Source organism: Gadus morhua, chromosome 19, assembly GCF_902167405.1.
Source record: "Gadus morhua chromosome 19, gadMor3.0, whole genome shotgun sequence".
Classification (NCBI taxonomy): domain Eukaryota; kingdom Metazoa; phylum Chordata; class Actinopteri; order Gadiformes; family Gadidae; genus Gadus; species Gadus morhua.
This window is the reverse complement of record NC_044066.1, coordinates 4,003,501-4,020,003: the sequence shown is the minus strand read 5'-3', so window position 1 is coordinate 4,020,003 and position 16,503 is coordinate 4,003,501. Positions and strand designations below refer to the sequence as shown.

At 44.1% G+C, this 16,503-nt stretch overlaps 1 protein-coding gene across 1 annotated transcript; it reads right to left on the bottom strand.

The window, feature by feature from the left end:
• Window positions 1-6,538: 6,538 nt before the first annotated feature.
• On the bottom strand, window positions 6,539-14,965 carry spp1 (secreted phosphoprotein 1). Its single transcript, XM_030342378.1, has 7 exons — window positions 14,857-14,965; window positions 12,485-12,545; window positions 12,195-12,236; window positions 11,944-11,985; window positions 11,087-11,248; window positions 8,101-8,421; window positions 6,539-7,770 (listed from the first exon to the last, which is right to left on the bottom strand). The coding sequence occupies exons 2-7, from the start codon at window positions 12,539-12,541 to the stop codon at window positions 7,378-7,380; spliced, it is 1,017 nt and encodes a 338-aa protein (XP_030198238.1). The 5' UTR covers window positions 12,542-12,545; window positions 14,857-14,965; the 3' UTR covers window positions 6,539-7,377.
• Window positions 14,966-16,503: the final 1,538 nt, after the last annotated feature.

Genomic DNA, 16,503 nt, shown 5'->3' with positions numbered 1-16,503 from the left:
TGCATTATCTGTGCCGCCGGCCGCCCCTCCTTGACCACAGCCCCCGCTAGAATCACCCCGCATAATTCACCGCAAGGTTTTGTTTGTCTATTAGAATTGTTCGTGGACGGCCACATCCCAGGACGGCCAATCCAAACTAAATTACATGTATCCTCAGACCCCGATTAGATCTATACCCCCAAGATTTGAAGTTAATTTAACTCCGGACTATCATTGTATCACAGGAAGGGGAACAGGGAGAAATGTGGGATCATTTCCTCTTGACTCTTGTAACACCACTAGAGCGATAAAATTGTTGTCCAATATGACCCGTGCCCGTAGTGATATATGGTGGTTCTGTGGAGGTCAGATCCTCAGGGGAGTTCTCCCCTTTAATTTCTCAGGAACATGCGCAATCATACAGTTAATAATGCCCATCTACATTTTACCCGATAGCAAGACTGTGATGGATCTCACATTATCCAGCAACCGTGGTCTCCCGGATTTGACCCGTCGGAAACGAGAGTATGCACCAGTCCCGGGTAGTTTTGATAAAAACATATACATAGACGCAATAGGAGTACCCCGAGGGGTCCCCAACGAACATAAAGCCCGGAATCAGATAGCGGCAGGATTTGAATCAGTTATATTTTGGTGGTCTACAATTAATAAAAATGTTGAATGGATAAATTACATATACTATAATCAACAACGGTTTGTTAATTTTACAGAAGAGGCAGTCAAAGGACTGTCCGAACAATTGGATGCCACCTCCCAGATGACCTATCAGAATAGGCTAGCTTTAGATATGTTATTAGCAGAACGAGGAGGGGTGTGCGGGATAACACAGCACCAGATGGGTCCTTGGCCAGGGCATTGGCTGGACTGCAATCCCTCAAGTTGGAGTTGGCCGAGAACTCCGGTATTGGTGACCCAATAGCTGGATGGATGGAGAACCTTTTGGTAGGTGGAGAGGTATGATCCAGTCAGTACTCATAGCGGGAATAATGGCAGTAGCCGTGTTAACTGTTGTCAGCTGCTGTTGTATTCCCTGCGCACGAGGGCTACTGAATCGGCTGATCACCACAGCAGTGGGCGCTACACAAATGCCAGGCGACATTCATGCTTACGTAGGAATCAGATATAATCAGTTGAACTTGAATGAGATACCACCTGAGGAACCCGAACCTATCCAGTTACAATATATAGAATAAAATGCCACCATTTGTAGCACCTGTGTCTAAGATAATCAATATCCTGGATTTACTTGAATAATTAATTATTGAACCACCAAGACGAGTTGTGTTTGTTATAATGTAGTATTGTTTGGTTGCGAGTACAACTCGTTATTTCTGAATCGCTGCATTGATAATGGTACTGTTGATCTTCCTTGAGACGATTGTTTTACAGGCCACCTGTTGCTGACACGACGACGGAGAACCTGTGTGGAGGCTCCCATGGTGTAGGAGTAACCTCTCTGAGATGAGCCCTTGACAAGGAGGGACGAGTCTTGGGTTCATGAATTACAGACCCGACGGCGACAGAAAAAACAATGACTACAATAATAACATTGCCCAAAACCACGCACAGGAACCGGCACACCATTACACGAAGATCACTTGAACTCCCCAAATCCATGCCCAAACCACCCACATGAACCGGCGCACCAATACACGAAGATCACCTGAACCCCCCAAATCCATGTTAGTTTATCAATCATTTTGAAATTTTAAAATTGTGTTATGACCACCAATTTTTACGCTACTTTTGCACCTGTTGAATATTTTATGACCTTGTTGCACATAACCAAAAAGTATTAGCTCAGGATTTCTATGGATAGTTTTGTTTGTGTGCTGTTTGGCCATGTGATTGTATGTTAACAAGATTTATGTTCATTGTTGTATTGTTAAATAATGACCTGTATTTCCAATAAGACCCACAAGGTGAATGCCGTCTCAGTATTATGGGGACGCGTAGTGGTTTTTCCCTCTCTTCAAGAGGTCTTTCCACGACGGTTGATGGTGTTGATGATTGATACTACTTTGACTATGTTTTCGGTGTGGTAAATGGTGTATATGATTTAAAATATTATTGTATGGTCATCTAAGATGACCAAGGAGGGACTGTTACGTATTTTAGGAACACAAGCTGTATTTCCCTCACTTAACCAATAGGGGGTAGGACCAAACATATAAGCCGTAAATACTACACATAGCCACAAGGGAAAGCAGGACATTACTGAAGGCTGCAATAGATACTTTAGCCACAGAGGGCAGCATCACAGACCAGGCGAGGAAAACCGAGGATTACGTCACACCGGTTCCTCTCCAAGTCTTCCGGTCCTCGCTGAGTCCATAAGAAGCTCACCTGGCCATGAAAACAATAGAACTCTCCCGGCAGCGATTAGACATACGTGGGTTTGTGGCTAGGATCAGCTAGGAGAACACTCTCGCACGTGCTTAGAACACATCTTCAATCTCTCTTTACTTCAGAGCATCAGTTTACCATACCGAAAATACTTTATACAAATAAAGTCTCTTTAAAGCTATTCCTTTGGATTCGACCCCTCTTTCCATGAAGAACATTGCAATTATATATGGTTATTTTAAACAACGGGCTATTGTAGACAGTGGATACTCGATTAATACAATCTAACACAACCACTTTAATGGGCAACCATATCACACAGCCATGACATGACCCAGACTAACCCCGACTGACCCCCGACTGACAACGTGACGGGGACAACAGAAGTGTATTGCCTAATATTGAAAATGCAGATTTTTAATATTATGATATTTTGTTAATGTTTGATGGCCAAAATGGCAACAAGGTGAATTGACGAACGTATGAGAGAGATTGGAAGAAGTATGTGTTATGGAAGGAGAAGAGATAGATGAGAACGTAAGGCACGACAAGCTAAGGAAAGGGGTGGGGAGAGAGATAACCCATCTGCATCGAGTTTTGTTCAAATAGATCCGGACCTGGACAACGCTCCTCCTTCTCCTGCTTTCAGCCCGACCAGTGGCCCAGTACAGTGCAAATACCCCACGTCACGACTCCTCTACATCAGATTTTATGAAGTTACAGACCATGCGAGGCCCACCTGAAGAGCTACGGAACGGTCTGCTGGACGACACAAGGAGACAGTCCAGCAGGACCAACAGCACCAGAGTGGGGGCCTCCATGGTGCCTGTGTAGCCACAAGGAAGTGGCCTGAACATTGAGACAAAGGAGGGTCTCAGAGACGGGAGAGACGTGGGGACACGCACTTCAAAGGACAGCCTGTGACGCAGGAAGCAGAGAGAGGTGGAGGGGTGTCCAGGCGGATGGAGAGAAGAGCAGTGTCCCTCAGAGACATCATGAAGGACAATGGGAAAGAGAAGAGGAATACCGTTAAAATGTTGGGTTATACTTTGTGTTATTGATACTGACTGGATTGACAATTAATGTTTAGAGTAAACATTAAGTGCTTGCCAACTACTCATGTGTTTGTATCACGGAAGCAGCATTAAGGATACATCAAATAAGAATATTTTTGTTTAGAAATGTTTTTAAAAGGTAGCCTTGTTTCTTTGTTTTTCCTGTTTTTATTTTTATGACTTTTGAATGTATTGAAACAGATGACTTGATTGTGATGTTAGGAGATTTTATGCTACCTTCTGTAAAAGCGAACGGTGGTATAAATATCTGTACTTGGAGGCCATGGTCGGACATAGTAGATTATGAACATATGCATGTTGTGATTAAGTGATCATTTTAATCCTAAAGGTTGCATAATTTTGTGATTATAAATAATCAAAGGGGGGATTGTGATGGAAAATCTACATGTTGTTACGTTTTTGGTCTATCTATGAACTTAAGTTGTGTTACTATTTTGTGTGATGCATATATTGCCTGCCTTCTGCTCTCCTTTTGGGTCATTTAAAGTGTGAACGTTAGAGGGTCGTGTGATGCATTTTATTGCCTGCCTCTTCCTATCTTTTCGTGTGTTGTAAATCAGCTTTCAAGCCACGCTTTGATGTATGGGCTTGTTCCACGACCCCCTAGCTAGCGTAAACGAAGAGGGGGTTAGGTGGCACGGCCGCTACCCCCTCCAATGGCATCCAGGGGAGCTTCAGTTGTAAAGATAACCATCTGGTCGAAGTGAATAAGAACTCATTGACTTCAAACACTCAGGGGACTTGTCTGAGCGTACCTTCAGAGAATGAAGTAACACGCAAAGAGGAGCTCCCATCTGAGGCCTCAGATTATTGTAATGTATGCCTGTTATGTTGTTTGTTGATGCATGTTGTGATGTATCTTTGTTCGTACTTTTATTACAAATATATATAACCACTAATTGTCAACAGTATTGTGTGCTTTTTGCATCTAAATATCTCATCTGCTTAGACGCAATATCTGATACAGAAATTGCCATAACAGTACAGTGAGTGGAGGGCTCTGGACGTCATACAGGAAGAGCTCATGTCGCCAGACCTCACCTCAAAGACCCTTTTCAAGATGATCTGGGCAGCCATGTTAGAGGAGAACCTCCCCCCCCCCTCTCTCCGGTTGACTATCAAGTGCCACCCCAAATATAAGACTGGCCCGAGCTGGCCACCACAGTAATGATGTCCTGGCTACTGCTAGATGTCTAGGAGCCTCTTGCTAGAGGTCTAGAAGACTCCTGCTAGAGGTCTAGGAGCCTCCTGCTAGAGGTCTAGAAGCCTCCTGCTGGACTCTGTGGCTGGGTCAGGCTTCACCCCTGTTGCAACTGGAGTAATCATCGTTCACTGGTTGAACCAGCCATCACCACAAACACTCAGGGAGAGATCTCCTGCTTGGCATATGGAGCACCATCGTCATGTATTATTACCTTCAAAATTCTTAGGGTTAGGGTTCAACATCACCACCATGACTTCTTTGTTTGGAGGTGACCAGTAAAATTCACCTAGGGGAAGTGTGGCAATTTACATTGTTATCGGATTCCTTAACATATTGTTAGAATATAAGCCTGAGCCTGTCTGTGGCAAACACAAGCACTTTAATGGCGCATTTCCACCGGGGGGTGCGGGTCGGTGCGTAATGTGTTTGTTTGTTATTTGCCCCCTGTCGCACGGAAGTGCGAATATGTCGACCAATCAACGGACAGCATGTGTAGCTCGAACTTGCCTGCACCCCTTCAGGCGTATCAGTACCCCAACGGAGGAGTACTGCAAAACGAGTACGGCTCAATACGTCTCAGTCCGGGTCACGCCCACTTTTGGTGTTGGAAACGCGATCCGTACTGACCCTTTGCGAATTGAAATCGACCCGCATCCTCTGTTGGAAACGCGCCATAATAGAGCGTACATTGACGGGCACTTGCCCCCATATAATTACTTTGCAGCTTGTTTTTGCAAATAACTACTGAAGTGATCACTGTCAATACTGGAAATTCAATTCTGGATTGGTCCCTTGACCCAGAATTATCGGTTTGTTAGACAAACATTTATGATTTTTTATATGATGAGATTTTTTATAACTTTTGTACTAATCTATAAATGAAAATAAAGGCTTTCATCAGCCAAAATATTTGGTTGATAAAGCCATTTCTGTGTTAATGTCATTGAAAAGATAATAGCTGCCTCCATTTATATGTTGAAAATATTCAAGTCTCCCCAGAATTGAGGGCCCTTCCCTTATACCAAGTTTGTACCAAACGATATTTTAGTAGCACCACATGATATTTTATGACCTACATATATATATATATATACATATATATAAAAATATAGGTGTCAAAAATATCGTGTGGTGGAACACACGACTTCAAGAGACCCCATTACGTCAGACGGTATGTGTGTAATACATCGATATATATATATATGTTCAATAATTTTTCTCCTTGGAACTTGGATCACTAGCTTCTTGCCAACATCCTTTTTTTGAAGCGTCACTTCTTGCTTGTGTTTTCATGATTCAACATAGTTTGGAGACCAGAGAAACTTGTGGGGTGGAACACACGACTTCAAGATACCCCATTACGTCAGTCAGTATGTGTGTAATACATTGATCGGAGAAGGGGCCATAGTTGTGAGCTACATAGGTATTAAACCAGTATCATACCATAGATGTGACTTTTTATTGATATTTGTTTGTGTTGCACTCAGAAAATGGGTTTGTTGTGGTGCTCTCTGCAATGCTATGCATAATGTGCAATTTGTCCTTATCTAAATCCTTAATTTTTTTTGCATTTTTTATTATTACTATTTATTGTGCTGCTCTCTCTCGATCTCTCTCTCTCTCTCTTTGTATTAATGCTATGAACTTGACTTGGGAAGCCCTGAACAAGAATTCCTATGTGTTGAGACTGTCTGGTTTCTTCACAAATGGTGAATAAAAAACCTTTGACCTTTGAAATATCTTACTATAACATTTATTATTTAGTAAGATATTTATATATATATTAAATATAATATTTATTTAGAAGGCTTATAATATCCTACTATAGACCGAATGTTACGTAAACCACTGGTATGATATCATACTAATATATAGGCCTACAGACAGGGTTGTGATTAAAAACAACTACAAATTGGAGAAGGAAAATAATATTTATTTTATTGCATGTCTGTCTGTGTCAGCCTGTATGTCAGCCCTTGTGTCTGTCTGTTTGTCAGACAGTCTTTCTGTATACCCCTGAAGGTAATATGTGTTTACATGTCTTTTTTCCCAAACGTTAAAACTTTTTTTCTCATGAATCGAAAACCGTTCAATTGATAACCCTAACCCTTGTGAAATGGTACAAGCTGATGCATTACCATGACCATAGCACTGAGCCAGGATGCATGCCTTTGACAACCTGCTGTGTGTTGGGTCTTGTGTTTAATGTGAGAACAAGAGTGTGCATGTGCTATCTTGGTCCAGAGAGCATGCTAGGCTAGGCCACTCCAATATGAGGGTCTAAGGTTAATTCAGCAACTGCCACACACGGCTGTGCACTCATTAGCTATTACTGAGATTTCCTAAACTTTAACTATGCCATAGTTTACATAATGATACATGAATAAATACTGTTTTACACTGTAGATATCAGAATCCAACCGTTTGTGTTGATTTAACTTTTAACCTTTGACCTGGAAGTGCTAGAGTGTAAGGCCAGGGTGTAATTTTCCTGTCCAAGGCCATAGTCTTTACTGTCTAAATCCATGTCTTGCCCATCCCAGGGAATAGTGACTGCCCTACGGTAATACAACGCTTTGACCTGGCTGAGTGGAATAATATAAGATGGAGGGCTAGAGTCCCTGCATGGTGCGGCAGCAGAAGCCAGCAGATAGGGGGCGGTGTTGAGCAACACTGTGAACTGGGCAGCCATGAACTGTGCTACCACACTGGTGTCACTGTCCACCTCTCCTCAGCCGGAGGGGCGGGGCTTCATTTGGCCAACATTGGCATGTCAGTGGTGTTGACAGGCACCAACGCCCCCTCTTCATCTGAGTCGCCCTCAACGCTGTCAGACTCATCCGATTGGCTATCGGCAGCGCCGGGTGTGGCTGTGGCGTCCTCGCTGTCCTCCGACTCGTCGCTAGCGCTGGCACTATCGCTAGGGCTGGCGGTGCTCTCCTCGGCCTCCTCGTCGGTGGCACTGGAGCTGTCGGTGGGGGCGGCGTCGCTGGGGCTGAAGCTAACCTCCTGCTCCTGGAGGTTGGGGAGAAGGGCCTGCTTGGGACTGGCCTCTTGGTCTGGGGAGGAGGTGTCCAGACCCTGGCTCTCCACCTCCGGAGTACTGGTGTCCTCCTCCAGGAGGTCAGCATGCACCTGCAGCGCCTGGAGAGCAGCAGGAGGAGGAGGAGACGGAGGAGAAGCAGGGTTATAGTTAGATCAATTTGATTTAAAAATAATGATCGGAAAAGGGTAGTGTATTGATAATTGATTATTGGGGACATGTCAGTAATGTCAGGCAGGATTAGGCCATGTCTCGGAGTCGTGTGGATCCACTGATCTATTTCCTATAGATCTATTGGTCTTATTGCGACTGGATCTACTAGTCGACTGGAGGAGTGAAGGAAAGAACAATTGATAAATACATTTTTGGATCCATCCTTTTACATTTTGGAAAATGGGCAAACAAATCAGTGGTGAGAGAGGAAGGCTTACCTTGTAGACCTTCAGGCCCTTCTCCACCTCGTTCCCATTGGTCATGTCGTAGGCCATCCTCTTCGCCCCATCCAGCACCTCGTAGGACTTGTAGGGCGAGAGGCCCTTGTGGTAGGACTTGTCCTCCCCGTACAGGTTGCTCTTGTATTCGCTGGGGAAGCGCAGCAGGCTGTCCCCGCGGCCCTGGTCGGTGACCACGGTGGGGGTGATGGGCTCCACCGTGGTGTCCGCCGTGGGCTCCTCTGTCCCGACCGCCATCACCGTTGTCCCGGTAACGGGCGATGGGGTGGAGGGCTCGCCGGACTCGTCCTCATCGGATTCCTGCGGGCGGCAGAGGGAAAGGTCTAGGAGGATTGCATAGTACTTTTCCTCTTTGTAGATCCATAATCCATATGCTGTACGATTTACCGTTCAGTCATTTATCAGATGCTTTTATCCAATGTGTCTTCAGGGGAATTCAAGTATGCGTAATTTTTCTTCCCAGCCGGACTTGATCAGCACATTAGCACATCTTTATCCTTAAAGGTTGGGTAGGTGATTCGCTTTTTTGGCCATTTTTGCAAAATTACTTGAAATCCTTATCTTAACCCGCTTACAGCCACTGAGTTAGAAGTACTGACATGAAAATTAAACAAGTCAATCATCTGTGGAACGGGCACGGCTCAAAAAACTCCAGCCAATCATTTCCATTGCCACCGAGTTGCATTGGACAGTAAGTACGTCAATCAAACGGTCGTACTGCACTCCCCCTCCCCCGCGCCCCGCGCGCGACCCCTTCGTGCAGTACTCGTGACCCAGAGCTCGTGACCCAGAGCAAGCTCCTGTTTGTTGTTATCCTGCGGTAGCTACTGGAACTAGTTAATCCACAATTGGACCTAGCAGTAGAAGACAATTTCCATGGCAGACAAGACGCCACCATCCCCACCACCACCAGCAAAGAGAAGGAAAACTCTTTTTCAGAGAGTAATTGATAATAAAAACGCTGAAAGAGAAAAACTGAAATCAAGAATAATCCTAGGCGCTGCTTTCGAACGTTGGCGGCAACTGAAGGACGAGAAGGGTCTAAAAACCGATGCTTGTGTGGCAGTTGACCTAGTTTCAAAGTTTATACCGTTTATACTCGGTAATACCGGTGTGGAGACGAGTGCATTACTCGGTGTGAAAATGTCCACACCGCGGCAACCCTAGTGAAAACCAGGACTTCCAATACAATTATATGAAACAAACATACATTTTCTAAAAATAGATTTATGTGACCGTTTAATGTTTATTTCATCTGGTGCAACCATAGCAGCGAGAACGTATTCTCAGCAGGGGGTGCTGGGAAAAAAATAACTCAGCCTGCACTAGACTCGCAACTCGTTACATTGATAAAAAAGATGTATAGCAGCGCAGCTCAATTACACCAGTGCATGCGCGCACAGTTGAAAATCGATCGTTCACATCCAGCTGCTCACAGAACAAGTTTAGCGCACCACCGCTACCCTCACACTTTTTCACATAACCTTTTTTCAGCACTAGGTCATATGAGCATTAAATAAATGCTGCGTCTCAAAATGCCTTGGACAGCAGCGAGGATGACTCGCTTTGCCACGGGCCGAAACAGTGCGGAGCGACCACAGCCAGAGCGAACACAGCGGGGCAGAGGAGTGTCAGGAATAGTCTTTGGTGTACACATCAGTACGGCCTATTTGCACTACTGTTTAGTGGCTTTGCAGTGTTTTATTCGATGCCTTTTTATTTTCGTATATTATTTCAATGAATACAATTTTTTTATTCATAAAAACCGGATCTGGTCTTCAAATCTTTTTTCCAAATATAGGTCGTCTTACAATGGGGTTTGTGTTTATATTCGGACCAATACGGTACAGCGGGCGCTCACATGACGTTAAGCATTTCCTGGTGTATAATGTGACGCTTCAGAACCTAAAATCCCGTTTCTCCCCGTTGACACGACAACACATAACCGGCGTTTTCAGAAATCTCCACTTTGGCCGGAGTTTTTAGAAATGATCGTTTTCTGTGATAAAACAGGGCCTCTGACAGGGGGTGTTGCAGCACCCCCAGCACCCCTACTTCCCGCGGTACTGGGTGCAACTTACAGCTGAATGTAGTGCCATGTTGTTAAACGAAAACCTACGCTAGCCTGGCTCGCTCTCGCGCATCTCTGTTCGCGCTCGTGCATGATTGCGCGTCCAGGTACTTGGAATGGGTGGAGTCAGAGTCAGCGTTGAAGGAGAGGGGGTAGGACCATTTGAGTTGTGTATTTTCAAAATCTGCTGGCGTTTCGCAAATCACCTACCCAACCTTTAAGTGGCAATCTCCAAGATTCCGCTTCATTGTAATTTTTCCCGAGAGATATAAACATTGTTCCAACCGACAACCAGTCCATATTGCTCATAATACTTCAAATGCGGCGTTCTTTAGTGGTCTGTATCTGTATCAATCAACATTGTGTAACCTAATTGTGTCTTGAAAGACATGTATTCACATCTTTGAGATTGACAAAGAATACTCAATAGTGACAACGTTTTGGCATGTTTGATGAAGCTTCATGCGTATCAACTTCTCATACTTGAGTAAACTCTTAACAGAGAATGTCTACTGTTGTTGGAGGGGGTTCTAGCTTTGTGGTAAGAATATGATAGGGTTACCTTATCTTTTACCTGAGGGTCTATAGACCTCAAGTGCTTTAATCAGAGTTTATCAGTCAAATGTACAATAGCATTGAGAAATATTTGTATGCAGATTGAGTAGTGAAAAGCTTGTGACTCATGGGTTTCTGGGACTGGGGATAATTTTCTCAACCAAACAGTTGGACGCTGTTGTCCATACACTCGTTCTCTTTCCCTGCTTCCTTCACTTTCAAATCATCTTGATTTAGTGAAATAATGTCTGGAAAATGATTATGGAGGGTTTCCTGAAGCTCAGTAGGTATCACCTGCTGTCAAACGCAGCCTGACGTCAGCGGCCTGCTGCTACTCACATTCTCCTCTGTGTCTTCGCTGTTATCTTCCTCATCATCAGCGTCATCCTGGCTTTGGTCAGACGCGGTGTCTGGGGTGGCGGAGGGGTCGGGCAGCGCCGTTGACTCTGAGAGGATGTCTGTGATGGCAGATTTCACCGCAGAGACGAGGTCCACAACCGCCTAAACAAAAAAAATCATTGACAAGTTGACCAGTGGTAACAAGGGGTAGGTAACCAGTGACAACCTGTACCTAAATAAAGACCCAAGTATGTTCAGGAGATGATTTGTACACCTCAGCATCTACTTTGTTGATTACCCTATTGGCACGGAGCACCACTACTGAGTGAAACCAGCTGTCTCCTTGTAAAGGACAGCAAGAAAACCTACAAGATGCCCAACCTCTCAATCTAGAATATTCTCTCTGTTATTAACAGACACATGGATAAGAGACCCTAGTGTCCCATGTTGCCAGCTAACCAAGGTGGGATATGATGGGTGACTCGCCTCTTCTTCTGAAGAGAGAGGGTCCGACGCCCGGATCCTCTGGAAGATCAACCACACCAACTCTTTAGTTAGCTCTCACCACACCAACTGTTTGGTTAGCTCTCACACCTAACCAACTATTTGGTTAGCTCTCACACCTCACCAACTGTTTGGTTAGCTCTCACACCAACTGTTTAGTTAGCTCTCACAACCCACCAACTGTTTAGTTTAGTTAACTCTCACACCAACTATTTGGTTAACTCTCACGCCAACTCTTTAGTTAGCTCTCAAACCAACTGTTTAGTTAGCTCTCACCACAACTGTTTAGTTAGCTCTCACAACAACTGTTTAGTTAACTCTTTAGTTAAAACTTTAGTTAGTTAGAACTTTACCTGGACTGGAGCTCGGTTTCCCTTGGCCCGGGCGGGTTTAACCTGCACATACAAGAAACATCAGTTCTCTCTCTCTCTCTCTCTCTCTCTCTCTCTCTCTCTCTCTCTCTCTCTCTCTCTCTCTCTCTCTCCCTCTCCCTCTCCCTCTCCCTCTCTCCCTCCCTCTCGCCCTCTCTCTCTCTCTCTCTCTCTCTCTCTCTCTCTCTCTCTCTCTCTCTCTCTCTCTCTCTCTGTCTCTTGCTCCATCTCACCTGTTCCTCTGAGCTCTCTGAGCTGCTGAATGTTCTCCTGGCCTGAAACAGAACAAAACGCAACATGTTGCTATGGTAACATCATGGAACCATATTGATACTACATATGCCATTGTTTTTTCAAATTATTATTGTAATATGTCTTTATATACATGCTACATATATATCATTGTGAGTCATGTGTGAGTCATGTGTGAGTCATGTGTGATTGTGTGTGTGTGTGTGTGTGTGTGTGTGTGTGTGTGTGTGTGTGTGTGTGTGTGTGTGTGTGTGTGTGTGTGTGTGTGTACCGGTCTGCACAGCACAGTGGTCAGGAGCAGAGTGAAAATAATGGCCGCCTTCATCATGTCACTGAGAGAGAAAAAGAGAGAGAGACACAGGGACAGAGAGAGACTATTATTCAAGATGAATCAGGATGGCAGGTCTCTAACCAGCACCTAATCAGCATCACTTCCTGGTCTGCTCAGACTGGAAGTGGTTTAGTCTTTAATGACAGACTGTAATGTGCTGCTCTAATGTACTCACTCTGTCATCTTCAACCTTCATGCGTGTGTGTGTGTGTGTGTGTGTGAGTGTGTGTGTGTGTGTGTGTGTCTGGGGTGTGTGACAGGTTGAGTGTTTGTGTGGGAGGGGGCGGGGGAGGAGTGGTATGCATAGGCTGTGTGTGTGGTAAGTTTTGTGTGTCGGGTTATGTGTGTGTCTCTGTGTGTGTGTGTGTGTGTGTGTGTGTGTGTGTGTGTGTGTGTGTATGTGTGTGTCAGTGTGTGTATTGGATTCCTTCATTCATGGACTCCTTAAACCACCCTTTCCAGCTGCATTCTTATTTCACTTGTTACGATTTTTGAAGTAACATTTCGACTGTACGAAAATAACTTTTTGACGTTTGCTAAAAGGGAAACATGCTTCTTTTTTTAGGATGGGAGTACTGCCCGTGTATATTCGGTTGGCCGTGGCGGGATTCTGTCTTACCACCCTTAACACAGGCTATCCTGGAACATGGAGGATTCCGTGGTAACTACATCCTGTTAAAGACACGCTGTTTAGGTATGGCTATAATAAAGACCCAGCTACTGTGTAATTCTCCATATCCAAACTGAAAAGCATGGGAAAACCACAATGTACAGCCAGGAACGCATGGCAGACACCCATGTGTGTGGGTGTGTGTGCGTGTTTATGTGTGTGTATGTGTACATGTGTGTACATGTGTCTGTGTGCGCAAGTGAGTTAGCTTTTGCAATTTAAAACAAATAGAAGGTGACCCCTGAGACAGCGAACAGATATATGTCTTAACTTAACCAGAACAGACAAAATGTATGACTTTAAAGGGAAATTGCTAGCTAGGGTGCTCGGCATGAGAACCGACATTCCTATTTAATTCCAGACTCCTGCCATCCTAAACACAACAGACGTGCATATGGGACTCTGACCGCGTAGCCGCGGTTGGAGACGTCACATAACCATGAAAAGATCCCTCTTTCTTTCTCTTGTTCTGCTAAAATGATTGTTGAAAAACAGTGATATTGAAGTTACGGATCTCAGATCATAGATCTGGTCGCCGTTAAACCAAAATACCCTCGTGGACCTTTACTCCACAAGTGGTTTACTCCTATAGTATTATCATGTTTGTCTCTATAAAGATCTGATAGAGGAGAACTGAATGAACGATAGAGAAATCGGCCTAACGAAGATAGACGTGAACATTAACTCTTGGTTAAACTTACTGCTACTTCTTATTCAAAGTTTTATCTAAATTGCATTAAATGTTGTGGGAATCCCTCTGTGCCAATTACAGCCCACATTTGTTACGATGAACTCCATCTCCCATCATTCCTAGCAGAGAGTTGTCCATCAGATGAACAATGCATCAGTGGATGAACTCCATCTCCCATCATTCCTAGCAAAGCGCGTTATAGCAGATGAACAGTTCAGCAGAAGAACTTGAACTTCTTGAGGCGTTGCCAGAGCAACAAAAAATCAGCGGTGAGTGTCAGAGTTGACTCTTGGCGAATCACAAGCTGTGTAACGAGATGTCTCTAATTAGGAAGGATAAAAGAAGGAGTGGACCAGCGTTTTACTATGATCCCACGGCCGTACAAAGGTTCTGAATTTAGTTTTAGTGCTGGGTGGCGGCACATAACTCTTCTACTTTGGTCCCAGATGGGAAATTAGGGTGTAAGAGTAAAAACTGCCTTCAATATATCTTTATGCAAAATATGTAGCAATTCAAAAATGAATTGATAAATAGTAATTAACAATGGCAATAACAATGTTACTGTAAACGCAAAAAATATGTAAACATTACAGGCACTTGAGGTACATTTTAACAATATGTGCTACATTATTGAAACTAGATTTATTGACCAGCTATAAACATTTAATGTATATTTTTAAAAGATAAATATGAACTCATATACGATTACATTATTTATAATTATTCTTTATGTGTGTGTTTTGTAATGAGGTCCTGTTAACCCCTTTTCTTTTTTGTTGACAGTACTAAGCTAAAAGAGTTCAGTTCTCTTTTGACCCCTCTGTGAAGTTCTGTTTTTTTAATCATGAGGCGCATTCTTATGACAAAAAATAGCACAGACTCATCAATATCATCACTGTGAGGGATGACAACTGAAATGGAAAACATCCGCCAAAACATTTGTGGTCTTACCTGGTCTTTGCTGTTGACTACAAAATAGGTCTGAAGTTCTGCAGGACTTTTAAGTTCAGAGGGGATGGAGAGAGAGAGCAGGTCTGTATCCTCCTGCTTTGACTGCTGAGTGATGCTTTCAATTGGGCCTGCCGGTTGGTTTATAAACCCCCCAGCCTCTGCTGGCAGCCAATTAGATCACAGCACGTGATGTCATGAGGTTAACCACGAAGTGGTGCGCCTCTCCTCTCTCCCACTCTTCCTGTGGCTGGACACACTCACTCACAAACACACACACACACACACACACACACACACACACACACACACACACACACACACACACACACACACACACACACACACACACACACACACACACACACACACACACACACACACACAAAAACACAGACATATACATGTATATATATATATGTCATATTCATGCTTTGCACACACAGGGCATCATGACACTTTTTACTCCCTCTCCTTTTTCCACTTTATCCTCTTTCACTGTTACTTCCTCTCTCGCTCTCTCTCGCTCTCTCTCTCTCTCTCTCACACACACACACACACACACACACACACACACACACACACACACACACACACACACACACACACACACACACACACACACACACACACACACACACACACACTGTGTGTGATCTGTAGGGATCCAGTAGTTTTGAGTTAATTCACGTTGTGTGAGTGTAGTCACACAACACAAAGTCTCTCCCCAATAGACGCCCATCAGGAGGCAAATGGAAAATCCTAACTGCTCCTGAATACCTTTATCTACTAATACGAATGATTATTGAGGATGGAGTAATAACTCCTCTCCTAATTTTTAATAATAATATTATATTACTATAATAACCTGATAATAATAATAATATTAACTTACAGTACATAATACTTGTAGTAATTAATATTACTTACAACCTGCATTAACAAATAATACTTACATTTCTGTGTCTCTAGGATTATACTGGTCTCACTACCATGGAGACGGGGTGTCTCTCTCTCTCTACCATGGAGACAGGGTCTCTCTCTCTCTCTCTCTACCATGGAGACAGGGTCTCTCTCTACCATGGAGATGGGGTGTCTCTCTACCATGGAGACAGGGTCTCTCTCTCTCTCTCTACCATGGAGACAGGGTGTCTCTCTACCATGGAGACAGGTGCTGTGTCTCTACAGAGTTTGAACCATTTTTCTGATGAGGTTAACGTTTCTGGTTCAACCTACAATCAACACGTCTGGATGTGTTAATTTGTGGGTGCCTTCGAAATGTACACTCATAGATAGTCACAACTAGTTTCACACACGCCTAGTCACACACACACACACACACACACACACACACACACACACACACACACACACACACACACACACACACACACACACACACACACACACACACACACACACACACACACAAACGCACGCACAAACCCACACACATCCAAAATACACGCACACACACACACACACACACACACACACACACAGACACACACACACACACACACACACACACACACACACACACACACACACACACACACTCACACACACACATACTTGCACTCACCCACCTAGTCTCAAACACACACGCACACACACACACACACACACACACACACACACACACACACA